The 12,482-nt window shown below is 51.6% G+C and overlaps 1 protein-coding gene across 4 annotated transcripts; it reads right to left on the bottom strand.

Annotated features, from left to right (window-relative positions):
* Window positions 1-648: 648 nt before the first annotated feature.
* On the bottom strand, window positions 649-8,400 carry SLC22A6 (solute carrier family 22 (organic anion transporter), member 6). Of its 4 annotated transcripts, none has more exons than XM_011942647.1 (10): window positions 7,699-8,400; window positions 7,323-7,426; window positions 6,918-7,072; window positions 5,521-5,689; window positions 4,942-5,065; window positions 4,678-4,793; window positions 3,426-3,640; window positions 3,180-3,288; window positions 1,195-1,437; window positions 649-932 (listed from the first exon to the last, which is right to left on the bottom strand). In XM_011942647.1, the coding sequence occupies exons 1-10, from the start codon at window positions 8,065-8,067 to the stop codon at window positions 845-847; spliced, it is 1,692 nt and encodes a 563-aa protein (XP_011798037.1). In that variant the 5' UTR covers window positions 8,068-8,400; the 3' UTR covers window positions 649-844. The 4 variants fall into 4 exon arrangements, with proteins under 4 accessions (XP_011798037.1, XP_011798038.1, XP_011798039.1 ...); XM_011942648.1 differs by having other exon boundaries at window positions 1,234-1,437; XM_011942649.1 differs by having other exon boundaries at window positions 1,195-1,305.
* Window positions 8,401-12,482: the final 4,082 nt, after the last annotated feature.

The raw sequence follows: 12,482 nt of genomic DNA, 5'->3' as shown, positions 1-12,482 counted from the left end.
GGTTAGCTAGCAGGCTAATCTAGAGCGGGTTTTGAGTCCAGACCCTGTTGGAATCTAGAGATTCCATCATCCTGACCATGCTGCTAGAGGGGCCAACTTCCTGAAGTCACAGCTGTTGTCTTTTTTATTTTTTTTAATAGAGGCAGGGTCTCGCTATGTTGCCCAGGCTGGTCTTGAACTCCTGGGCTTAAGTGATCCACCCGCCTCAGCCTCCCAACATGCTAGGATTACAGATGTGAGCCACTACACCTGGCCAGCTGTTGTACTTTTTCTTCTCCTTTGCTGTCAGAGGTTCCCACCTGTTCTCACAGAGGGGGAGGAGCTTGAAACAAAGCCTCTGATTGGCTGCTTTCATTTCAGCCAGTCATTTCAGCTCTTGTCAATTTCTAGCCTGACAAGGAAGGGAGGAGCATTAGATATTTAGCTAAATCTCACAGAAATATTTGAATAGGTTAGAGGATGAGGGAGGGAAGAGGGAGGAAAGGAGGGATACAGAGGGGCAAAGGCAAGAGTCTTTTCTAATTGTCGAGGATGGTTTGGAAAATCCTGGGGATGGAGTGGGTGGGAGGGGACTGTATGGCCTCTGGGGCTGGAAGCTGACTAAAATGGAGTGGCCATTCCATTTGAGACAAGAGAGACATGGAGAGATGGTGTGCAGTCAAACCTTTTAATGATGTGGTTTTGGTGGGGATTGTAAAGGGAGGTGGACCCCTGGGAAGGTGCTTTCCTGAACCACAGGCCCTAGACTTGGGTCCCATTTCCTCTTCCTCCTCCTTGTGTGGGTGGCCTGAGACCTGTAGGACCTTCCCTCCCTTTAGGGTTCTGTAAGGCCCCTTCTCAGTCCTCAGAGTCCATTCTTCTCTTGTGCTGAGGCCTGCAGCGGGACCATATACTTCTGGTGCTCTTGTTGCTGTCGCGTCTGTTTCCCTTTCCTGCAGGGGGCAGAAGAATGGCACTCTGGGTATGTAGCCTCCAGGCCAGGGCCAGGAGATGGGGGCTCCCGTGGGGTCTCCACTCAGCTGTGCCTGGCCACCTGCTCTCTGCCCCAAACACCTACTGTTCCCCGGAGCTGGGATCCCCAGTAAGGATTCTAGGAGAAGCTCAGGCAGTTGGGGACAAAGGGACACAGAGCTTTGGGCTAGAAGAGGAAGCCTGGGCTTGAGTCTCCATGCCACCTCACCCTGCATGTGCGACCTGGGATATATCCCTGCTCCTTTTTGGGTGGGGGCCCACCTGCTCTCCAGGTCCTGCACCGTGTCTGGCAGTGGCTGGCCCAGGGTCTCTGGCAGGAGGACAGTGACAGCGCTGGCGGCCACGGGAACAGCACCGTAGATGAAGAGAGGCACGGAGGAGTAGAGCTCGGCGGTCATGCTCACCAGCGGGCTCACGATGCTGCCCACTCGGGCCATGGTGCTACCCATCCCCATGCCTGTCTGCCTGCAGGGCCCGCAGCGGATGGGTGTTGGTTAGAGTTCTGGCATGAATGCCCAGGCTCTGGCCCCATCTGGAGGGTGGCAGCTCAGGCTCAGCCCCCAGGACACTCCCAGTACCTCCTCTGTTCCCTATTTAATTAGCAAACCAATTTGGCAATTTTTTTTTTTTTTTTTGTAGAGATAGGGTCTCTATGTTGCCAGGACTGGTCTTAAACTCCTGGGCTCAAACGGTCCTCCCCCACCACAGCTGTTGGTGATCTTTTTCAAAAGAGAAGTTGGAAAGGATTCTGGCCAAAGAATAAGGAGACTTAAGATTGAATTTTGCCTCTGCCCTTAACTTGCTGTGTGACTTTGGGCAAGCCCCTTTCCCTCCCTGGGCTTCAGTTTCTGCTGTCAAATGATTCAGTTGTGTTACACTACGGTTCTCAGATCACCTGGAGGAATTGTGTTATAGTTGCAACAAGCCAACATACACCTATTGGATTAGAATCCCTAGTGGGAGGGAGCTGGAATCTGCATGTTAAGAACATTATTTGTGAGAGAAGAGGTTGAAAACATTGACTCAGGAGACGTACTGCTTGGGGTTCAAATGCATGCTTCACCATTTGTTAGTTGTGTGATCTTGGAGAAGTCACTTAACCTCTCTTTGCCTCAGCTTTCATGTTTGTAAATGGGAATAATGATAGTGCCTACCACAATGGCTTGTTATGCAGGTTAAATGAATTAATGTTTGTGAAAAGTTTAAGACACTGCCTGGTACATAGTGAGTGCTTCGGATTATTGCTCTTTCATCTGAAATCTGATAAGGGCACAGGACCATGACCCTCAGGGTTCCACTCTGCAGACTTTACAGGCCCACTCCAAGTAGCCCAGGGAAGCCTGACATTTCTTTGACATCTCATATAAATTTTGCATCCCATTCTTGTTTCTTTTCTTTTCTTTTTTGAAACGGAGTCTCGCTCTGTTGCTGGGGCTGGAGTGCAGTGGCGCAATCTCAGCTTACTGCAATCTCCACCTCCCGGGATGAAGCGATTCTCCTGCCTCAGCCTCCTGAGTAGCTGGGACTACAGGTGTACACCACTACGCCCAGCTAATTTTTGTATTTTTAGTAGAGACGGAGTTTCACCATGTTGGTTGGCCAGGATGGTCTCGATCTCTTTACCTCATGATCCACCTGCCTCGGCCTCCCAAAGTGTTGGGATTATAGGCATGAGCCACCGTGCCCGGCCCCCATTCTTGTTTCTTAATGTAAAAATACTGCCCCCCATCTTAGGACTCAAATGAGCAATACTCTATTTATTCCTACTGCTGGGATATTATCAGGAGTGAATCCTGAGATAGGAAATTGCTTTCACGTTTGTGGTCTTTGCTTTCAGATGCACCACTTGGTTTATAGATGGAATGTAGGTTTGGTGGCAGCTTCTAATTTGTGTTTTGGAGATTAAGGGAGGACTTCGATTTGTTGCCTCTGAAATGTGCCTTCTTGGTTCCTTACCCTGCCCCAGTTGGTGGTTACTTTTGAGATCTTCTTCTAGGGTCCGGTAAGGGCTGAGAGGACAGTAACACCTGTGTTAGCTAGGCCATGAGGTGTGTACTGAGTGGCTACAATGTGCCTTGCAATGGTGAGTGTTGGGAGGGTCCTTTGGGCTGGGATGTACTTGATTTAGCTCTGGGGTCTGACCTGTGCACAGGAGAATGTCTTTCCCCAAGGAAAGGCTATCATTCTCCTGTTAGGCTCCCACTCACCGGATCATTGTGGGATACAGTTCCCCAGTGTACAGGAAGATGCAGTTGAAGGAGGCAGCCAGACAACCCTTCCCCAGCACAGCAAGAGAGGTTCGGACAATGGACTGGTCTAGAGAGAAAGAAGAGGGGATAGCTAGAGCTTGGGAGTGGAGGCTAGGAGGAATTTGCCCCCTCCCTTCTGAGAGGTTGGGTTATGTGTGGGGATGGGGCTGAGGAGAAGGGGCCAAGGTGCTCGTGGGTGCTCACCCTGGGGTACCACCCCATTGAGCAGGATGCAGATGCCTGCCAGCAGCAGTGCGGCCATCTGGGCAGGCCGGCGACCCAGGGAGTTGATGACAAGGAAGCCCACAAGCTTGGCAGGTAGGTCCACGGCACCAAAGATCACCTGGATTAGGTAGATGCTGACTCCAAAGCCCTGCAGGTCCATGACCAGCCCATAGTATGCAAAGCTAGTGGCAAACCTAGCAGAGAGAAGAGAGGGGTATGGAGTTTGTTAGGGAGGCTTAAAGTGGGGTTCTCTTTCAAAAGCGGGGGAGCTGCATTGGGTACCCTGCTTAAGGAGCTGGAATCTGTCTCGGCTAGTATTTCTTCATTTAACCATATAATCAAACTGCCGGGTTTAAGTATTGAGGTAGTCCTCTAATACGCCAAATTTCTCAATCTTCTGATAACTAGGGTCCCAGTTAATTGGGGGAATTTTCACTTAGTTGCTGTGTAGGATTTACATAGGTTTAGTTCTCATCTTATCAGTTGATGCTGGGCTGAGGGAGGGTGGGTGGATATCCAAGCCATCTTCAGGGCCAAGGCAAGCTGGGAGAGTCCAGAGCCTTCTGGGACCTGTCCATGGTCCTGGGATGAGTGTTGTGCTTTTTAAGATGTGGGAAGAGCCCAAAAAATGAAGCTCAAGATTATTGGCTAGAGCCCATGACTGAGAATAAATCCCAAATTGGAAGCAAATAATTCATTGGCAGGATTGTTCCTTCTGATCATGTTTCCCTTAACTGTCATGGGATTGCTATGGTGATGGGAAGGAAGGATAATGGGGAGTGTTGCAAGGGGAAAGGAAGATTTTCTTTGGCCTTGGCCAAAGTGGTCTTTGGAGATGAGTTTTTTAGTCATCTTGTTGCCTGTGCCTGTGTTTCTGGCAGGCACCATCAAGCCAGTAAAATCTATGAATAGTTTGCAAGCCAGACTGGTCTCTGCCTTCATGATGTAAGTCTATTGACTCTGGAGCCCATTGGTCCTGATGAGGTGTCTCCATATTGGAACAGGGCTAGTGAAAGGACAAGATGGGGAGACTGGTGTCCTGTGTGGAGACTGGGACTGAGTTGAGGCTGGGGGGCATTTGGTTCCTAAAGGTGATCCCTAGTGTGGGGTTACTGCTTCTCACAGCACATCTGCTGACCTTCTTGCCCTCTTGTCTGGCCTCTTCCACCCATGTGTCTCCTCCCACCCCAGCCAGCCTTTTGTCTCAGTCTGTCCATCTTTCTGGGCCTACCACAGCATGGAGAGGCAGAGGAAGAGGTGGCGGAGGGTGGGGCAGCGCAGCAGCTCCATGGCCGATGCCTGGCCTTTGCCCATGGTCAGCTCCTTCTGCAGACTGGCCCGGAGTACCTGCTGGGACCGGCAGAGCTCAGGGCCCGGGATCTTCCCAAGGAGCTCCTCCCTAATCCCTTATTCAGAGAAGTTCCCTGGGCCCTGGGTTTGGGGTTTGAGGATGAAGCCCTGGGAGGTTATCATGGGAAGTCTCAGGGGATCTCACCTCCATACTCAACTTGGCTCCTTCTTCCCGCTTCCCATTGATCCGGGCGACTCTCTGCAGGGCCCTCAGGGTGAGGTCCAGCCTCCCAGAGGAGGAGTGCCAGCGGGCCGACTCGATGAAGAACCTGGGAGCAGGGGTGGGGGTGGGTGTCAGCATGGCTTCAGTTCTAGTCAGCTGGGTGGGGGGCTGGGGCTGGGCTTTCCAGGGGCCGGCGATGGGATTTTATTTAAGGTTGGGAACCTGGGGGCCTTGCCAAATCCCTCTCTCTAGGACCACGAGGCAGTGCCCAGCTTGGTAATGACATATTCCCCAATCCAGAAGCTCAGCTCTTGGTTGCTGGTAGGGGGAGCAGAGCAGGCAGGCTGACTGAGTGGGGGAAGCCAGAGAATTGGATATCCTGGGGCAAAGCCTTCTCCCCGCAGCCTTGGTCTCCCTGTCTGCCACACAGAGGCATTGTACTGGGTTTGACCTTCTCTACATTTCTGGGATGGGATGTGTGCTGAGCTCTGAGAGATGTCCTGTCCCTTACAGCCCTCTGGGCTCCTGTGGCAACCATGTCCTACCCTAGGCCCCACGCACCAGGAGTAGATGAAGAAGGCAAAAAAAGGCACAGAGACCAGCAGCTGCAGGTGGCGCCAGTAGGGAACAGCATAGGCCACACCGGCCAGGAGGAACTGGCCCAGGCTGTAGACATAGCCAATCAAGGTGCCCACGCAGGCCCGTGTGTGGATGGGCATCCACTCCACATCTGGAAAGAGGGTTAAGACAGGATGCTGCAACTACCTGGGCTACTGGGCTAGTAAAGACCCTCCCTCCATCCAAACCTTGGCCTGTCCCAAGGCTCAGTGGAAAATGCATCGAGTAAGTTGAGTGCCGGGGTGATAGGAGTGGGGCAATTTCAGCGGAGGTATGGATGGGGAGTTGGGTTCAGAATATGCGGGAACTGCCCCCTCCACATTCTTGATTTTTTTGTTTTTTCTGCTCCTCCTCAACCCATTCTCCTGACTAGAGTTCCTTCTCCATTGAGAGCACCTCTGGCCACTCGGTCTGTCTTCAACAGCAACCATTCTTCTGGTCTTCGTCAGCTGTGGACTGGATTCCACTCTCACTGGCCAGAGCAGCTTGGAGGAGGCAGTGGCTCTTCTGCATCCTGGAGTCTTGAGGTAGGAGTGGGACCACCTCTCTGGTGTGGTCTGGAGAGGCCTACCTCCTGTCCAGGTGGGCTCCCCATTGGGCTGCTGGGACAGGGACTTGGATACTTAGGCTGGACTTGGGGGCTGGATTTCTTAGGTGTCTTGCCCAGGTTTTAGCCCAGTCCCAGTTAATTCCTCTAGTCCAGAGAATCCCAAATCCTTGAATTTCCTTCTGTGGTTGAGGAATGACCTTGGGTAAATACTTTCCCTTCTTCTCAGCCTCAGAATCCTCATTTGAGAAACATGGGGTAAGGGGGGGTTTATCTATCAGAGGATGCACATCCATGGCTCATGGAGAGACCACACTCAGTCCACGGACGCGTCTTGTCTGCACGATGCCGTCTCACCCTCTGTTTATTATTAGAGTTAATTGCAAACATTAAAAACACTGGGATATTTTACATTAATCAAAGAGGAGGGGGAAGCTATGACAGCCCTAGGATCTCCTGCCTGGAGCAGCTGTGTGCCTGGGGTGTCTCTGGATGAATGTGTCTCTCCTTTGAATACAGTTCTCACCATTCCCTAATGCCTCCTGCACCTGGCCTGCTTGGCCTCTTACATGATCTGCTGGCTCTAACAATGGAGTTCGCAATCCTGTTTTTAAATGAGGGGTCAGGGTGGCATGAGCCTGAGAAAAACGTTGTTCTATTGGCAGGAAGGTGAGACCCAAGAGAGAGGCTGGAGGGCAGGCAGGGCTCAGGAGGGGCAGGCTGGGAGGGGAGGCTGGAAAGGGGTTGCTGGGCCGGGTGGCCAGAGGGGAGTGGGCTGGTAAGCGTCTCTCACTCAGTGTCATGCAGTTGAGGGCGATGCCAGCCAGAGACATGCCCGAGAGGAGCCGGAAGGCGCAGTAGATGGGGAAGTTGGGTGCGAAGGCTGCACAGGTCCCTGACACAGCTGTCTGCAGGTAGTTCAAGATCAGTACCTTCCGGCGGCCTAGCCTGTGGGAGGAGGGGAGACCTGTAACAGGGCCCTGGAGACTGATGGGGGCCAGGCTGAGCCAGGAGAGGAGGGCTCACCCTGGACCATGCCTAGGCTGGGGTATTTTGAGGACCTCTGTGGTATTATGAGACTGGTGCTGTAGATTCTCAAACCAGCCCCGGCTGGCAATGCCAAGCTCCCACCTAGACCCCCTGAGCCCAGCTGAGCCCCTAATCCCAGCCCAGCCCCTTGACCCTACCCAGGACTGACCTGTCTGCAAGGTAGCCGAACACCATGGCTCCGAGCAGCACCCCCACCATGTACAAGGACTGGGCCAGCTGGCGTAAGGCCCTGTGAGAGCACACGAGGTCCCACTGTGGGGAGAGGAGCAAGGGTCAGGCAGGGATGAGCCTGGCTTCAGAGAATCCCCTTCCCCTCCTTCAGCTGGTCCTCTGGGGTCCATGTCACCCTCTTCCTCTGGCACTTTGCCCTTTGCTTCTCTGATCCTGACAGCTGAGAGCGTCTTTCTTTTTAACTCAGCAATTAAAAAACTCAGCAGTTAACTTCTCCATGTACATTTTTTTTTTTTAACAAAGGCCCCCATCGTCCCATCTTGGCCCCTGGATGGGGAGCCCCAGGTCCTCACCTCAGTCACGATGGTAGATGGGAAGGTGCTGTTGTCATAGATCCAGCCATCGGTGCAGGGCTCTGTGGCCCCCGTGCCATTGGCTTCTGTGCCATTGGGAAAGGGCGGTCCCCACTGCGGGGAGGTGAAGCGGAGGCAGGACTCAGGCTGCCCCTGCCTGTCCCGGGGCAGCCAGGCCTCCAGCCCCACATCCTTGCTGAGGTTGGCGTTGGCAGGTGGGCGGCAGTGGTGGGTGGGGATGGCAGCGGTGAAGTTCTGCACAGTGTTGTGAGAAGCCATCAGGAGCAGGGGGAGGACCACCAGGGTGACCTGGATCTGCTGGAAGCGGCCGACACCCCCCACCTGCTGCAGGAGGTCATTAAAGGCCATTGGGCCAGACCCAGCCCAGCGGCTGGCGGCTGAGGCCTTCCAATCCCAGGGCCTCTGCCTCTCTGCCTGCCTGCTGTCCTCTGCTGGAGGAGCAGCACTGCCGTTGCCTCCGCAGCTGGGTTGCTCCGGGAGCTGAGTCCGAGCTGCTCTGTGGGGGGACAGCAGCCTCCTTGGCTGCTCCTCCTTCTTCCCCGGTCTCCCTGATCTGTCCCTCCCTTTTCCCTTGCAGCTTCTCCTCACTTCGGGGGTCAGGGCAGCTCAGCTTTCAGGGTCTGCTGGAGGCCTGACCCTTGTATGGGCAGTTTTTAATCCTTGACCTGGAGGGAATGAGTTAAAGTGTGACTTGGTATCAGAAGGATTAACCCTCCAAGGATTCCTTGTGTCAGTGGAATTTCTCCAAGTGGTTATAAAGGGCAGGAGAGGGTGGACTGAAGCAGGAGTGGGGAGAGGGGTGTATTGGGGGGGCATCTGGGCATCGGGGGGTAGGAGGAGCCAGAGTGGGATCTATTGGATCTATTTGTCTTCCTTTTAAGAATGAGACTGGGCTCTGGGAAGTGTGGTGGCCTCTTGAGCAGTTTTTGCCCTTTTTAGTGGATGAGATCCAAATAGTCTGCCTTTGGGAAGGGTTGCCAGGGAAATTACAGGGTGCCCAATCAAATTTGCATTTTAGGTCAATGAAGAATTTTTAAAAGTATGAGTATGTCTCTAATATTGCATGGGACATACTTATACTAAAAAATTCTTCATTGATTTGAAATGCAAATTTGACTGGGCACCCTGTATCCTTATTTGCTAAATGTGACAACCCCAGTCGTTGTTCTTCTGGGGACAGCTCACATCTTATAGAACCACGGGCTTGTTCAGTTGGAAGAAACAACAGAGGTCAGAGGCTGCTCTTGGAGTGGGACCTAAGACCAATGTCATACACAACGTAGGGCGGTTCTGCAGTGGCTCTTCTGGCCCTTCCAAGCCTCGGATTTTCCTCTAGTCATATTGTCTTCTGTCCAAAGTGTCTCTTTCCTTTTCTTTTCATTTCTCTTTTCTTTTCTGACACAGTCTCACTCTGTTGCCCAGGCTGGAGTGCAATGGTGCAATCTCCCCTCCCCTCACCTCCTTTTCTTTTCTTTTCTCTTTTCCTTTTCTTTTCTTTTTTCTTTTCTTTCTTTTCTTTTCTGACACAGCCTCACTCTGTTGCCCAGGCTGGAGTGCAACGGTGCAATCTCAGTTCACTGCAACCTCCACCTCCCAGGTTCAAGCGATTCTTGTGCCTCAGCCTCCTGAGTAGCTGGGATTACAGGCATGTGCTACCATGCATGGCTAATTTTTGTTATTTTTAGTAGAGACGGGGTTTTGCCATGTTGGCCAGGCTGGTCTCGAACTCCTGACTTCAGCTGATCTGTCCCCCTCGGCCTCCCAAAATGCTGGGATTACAGGCGTGAGCCACCACAACTGGCCTCTTTGCTTTATTTTTGAGATAGAGTCTCACTCTGTCATCCAGGCTGGAGTACAGTGGCACAGTCTTGGCTTACTGCAGCCTTGACCTCCCTGGTCTCAGGTGATCTTACCAGTTCAGCTTCCTGAGTAGCTAGAACTACATGTGCACACCAGTACACATGTATTTATTTATTTATTTTTAAGATATGTGGTTTTGCCATGTTGCCCAGGCTGGTCTTGAACTCCTGGGCTCAAGCAATCCACCTGCCTTAGCCTTCCAAATTGCTGGGATTACAGGAGGAACCCACTGCACCCAGCCATAGTGTTATTTTTTAAAACAATGAGCATGAACTTACTGTATTTTTAGCCACAACTCTAAGATGACATGAATTCAGTGACATGAATTCCTCTAACAGAGTTTTGGCTCCTGAGTCACATGTGATCAGGGAAGTGTGGAGCTCTGATTGGATGGGCTTCCATGGGATCCAGTTGGTTGGGGACACTGAAAGACAGTAGGTAGCAGCTTCTTGTTATTAACTTGTGCAATTCATATTATATAAAACATGGACTCTGGAGTCAGTCTACTTGGACCCACACCCTCACTCCACACTTATTGGCTGTGGAACCAGGGGCAAGTGACTAAACTCCTCTGTACCTCAGTGTCCTCATTTGCAAGATGGGGATAATAGCTATGTTTGCTGCCTTGAGTTTTTGGAGCATTAAATGAACTAATATAGATAAGAAGCTTAAAGTAGCTCAGATGCCCTGTAATTCAGTGGTTACTGACTCTTCTTATTTGTTTCTGGTGAAAAGGTGAGACTATCACATTGATTTTAGAAAGAAAATGTGTCTAAGTACATCTTATCCGAAGAAGAGTGATTTTTGACTGGGGGTGGTTTTGCCCCCCAGGGGACACTTGGCAATGTCGGGAGATATTTTTGGTTGTCACGACTCGGGATGGTTGTGGTGCTACTGGCTTTTAGCGGGTAGAGGTTAGGGATGCCGCTGAATATCCTGCAATGCACAGGACAGGCTCCCACAACAAAGAATTATCTAGACCCCCAAATGTCAGTGGTGCTGAGACTGAGAAACGCTACCTTAAAAGATGTTGCAGGCCGGGCACAGTGGCTCATGCTTATAATCCCAGCACTTTGGGAGGCTGAGGCAGGCAGATCACAAGGTCAGGAGTTCGAGACCATCCTGACTAACATGGTGAAACCCCATCTCTACTAAAAATACAAAAATTAAGTGGTGCGCACCTGTAATCCCAACTACTCCAAGAGGTTGAGGCAGAAGAATTGCTTGAACCTGGGAGGTGGAGGTTGCAGTGAGCTGAGATCATACCCCTGCACTCCAGCCTGGGCGACAGAGTGAGACTTCATTAAAAAAGGAAAAAAAAGAAAAAAAAGATGTTGCAGAGTTTGTGTGTTTAGTAATCAATCTTATACCTGCTTGGTCAAGGAAAGATGACTCCTATCAAAATATTTCCAGGAACCCCCAGGATCTCATTTTGTGAAGAAAATGTTTTGGAAGGCAAGGAAGAGAAATCCTCCTCCTCCTTGTTCTGCTGGAGGACAGCTGGATAACCTGGCCTCCAAAGGTCTGCAGCTCTTCCCCAGCCTAGGGCCCACCCAGCCACTTCCACCACTGGGGTGGCTGAATCAGGAAACTGACCTTCCTGTGTCTGCTCTAACACCCTTCTCCACTATGTCCTAGCTTGACTGTTGAGCTCGGCTTACCATACTGGACTCTTCCTTACCCTTTATGGTGTGTTTCCATTTTGGGTCTCTAACTGTCCCTCTAGGTAACCTGGCTCCTGCTGACTGCCCCTCCACCTAGCTTCGTCATTCTCTTGGCAGGTGTCTACACATGATGGACGATTAGGGTTCCATCATTTTACAGAAAGCACTCTAGGTCCTATACAGATGAGCCGATGCCAAGGGTCATGAGAAGAAAGGATGTTTCTCAATTCTTTGGGGCAGAAATCTCCAAGTCTTGCTGTTGAAGGGATGTAGTTTGATGTCCAACTTCTCTCGTTAGAAGTCGAGATGCCCTGTTCATGTTGTATAGTTTATGCAAACTTCAGCCTTGTGCATGAAGCTGGGAGGGTGTTTATCATTCATCAGGACCCTGAGATCCATGAAGTCTTTGATGGGTTCCAACCTATTCTGTCTAACTTCAAAGTTGAGTTCTTAACTGCTGCTGTTGAGGTGTAGACTGCCCAGCCCGAAGGATTTTGGACATTATCTGGGCTCATTTGTACAAAAGAGAAAAGGGGAGGCCCAGAAAGGGATGGAACTCAACCCAGCCTTCCCCCTCCCACCTGGTGTTGGCTCTGGGCTGGGACCCAGTGGGTATCCACATGCCTGACAACATTCTCCAGGCCAAGATACATAAGAGTCCTGTGGTCTGGGGTTGCGAGGACAGCTGGACAAACAGCTTGGGGACTGTGGGGCCAGTCTCCTGCTAGGACCTGGTGCCCTCATGGGGGAGTGGGTGGAGTGCTGAGGGCAGCAGGGGATGGTGGGCCCCTACAAGCACCCTCCCTCTCTAAGCCTGTGCCAACCCCGCCTTGGAGAAGAGCTCCCTCCTGACTGCCTGACGAGCTCCGAGCCTGGCTGAGTCTGGAAAAGCCTCCATTGGAGATTCTGGGCCCTGAATTGTGTTTGGGTCCTGGGATCATCTGAGTGGCAAGGGATTCCCAGCAGCCTCCTGGCTCATGGAGAGTTTCTGGATGCGCATACTCGCATGGCAGGTGTTCCAGAGCTAGGAACTGCCCCTTAGGGGAAACTTCTGGGCCACTGAAACCTCACAATTGCACTTCCTTGTGCTGACTGGAATGTAGACTTAAATTCTGGTCATACTTACTGAGGAAGGGTCAAATCTGGGAATCTCTGATTGGCCCAGAGCCATAGAACCACATGCCATCTAAGTTGAACACCATCACTCAGGTAAAAACATCTCATTGTACACATAAGGAA

Source organism: Colobus angolensis, unplaced genomic scaffold (genome assembly GCF_000951035.1).
Source record: "Colobus angolensis palliatus isolate OR3802 unplaced genomic scaffold, Cang.pa_1.0 Scaffold21, whole genome shotgun sequence".
In the NCBI taxonomy this organism is placed as follows: domain Eukaryota; kingdom Metazoa; phylum Chordata; class Mammalia; order Primates; family Cercopithecidae; genus Colobus; species Colobus angolensis.
The sequence above is the reverse complement of the archived record's forward strand: the minus strand, read 5'-3'. Positions and strand labels throughout refer to the sequence as shown.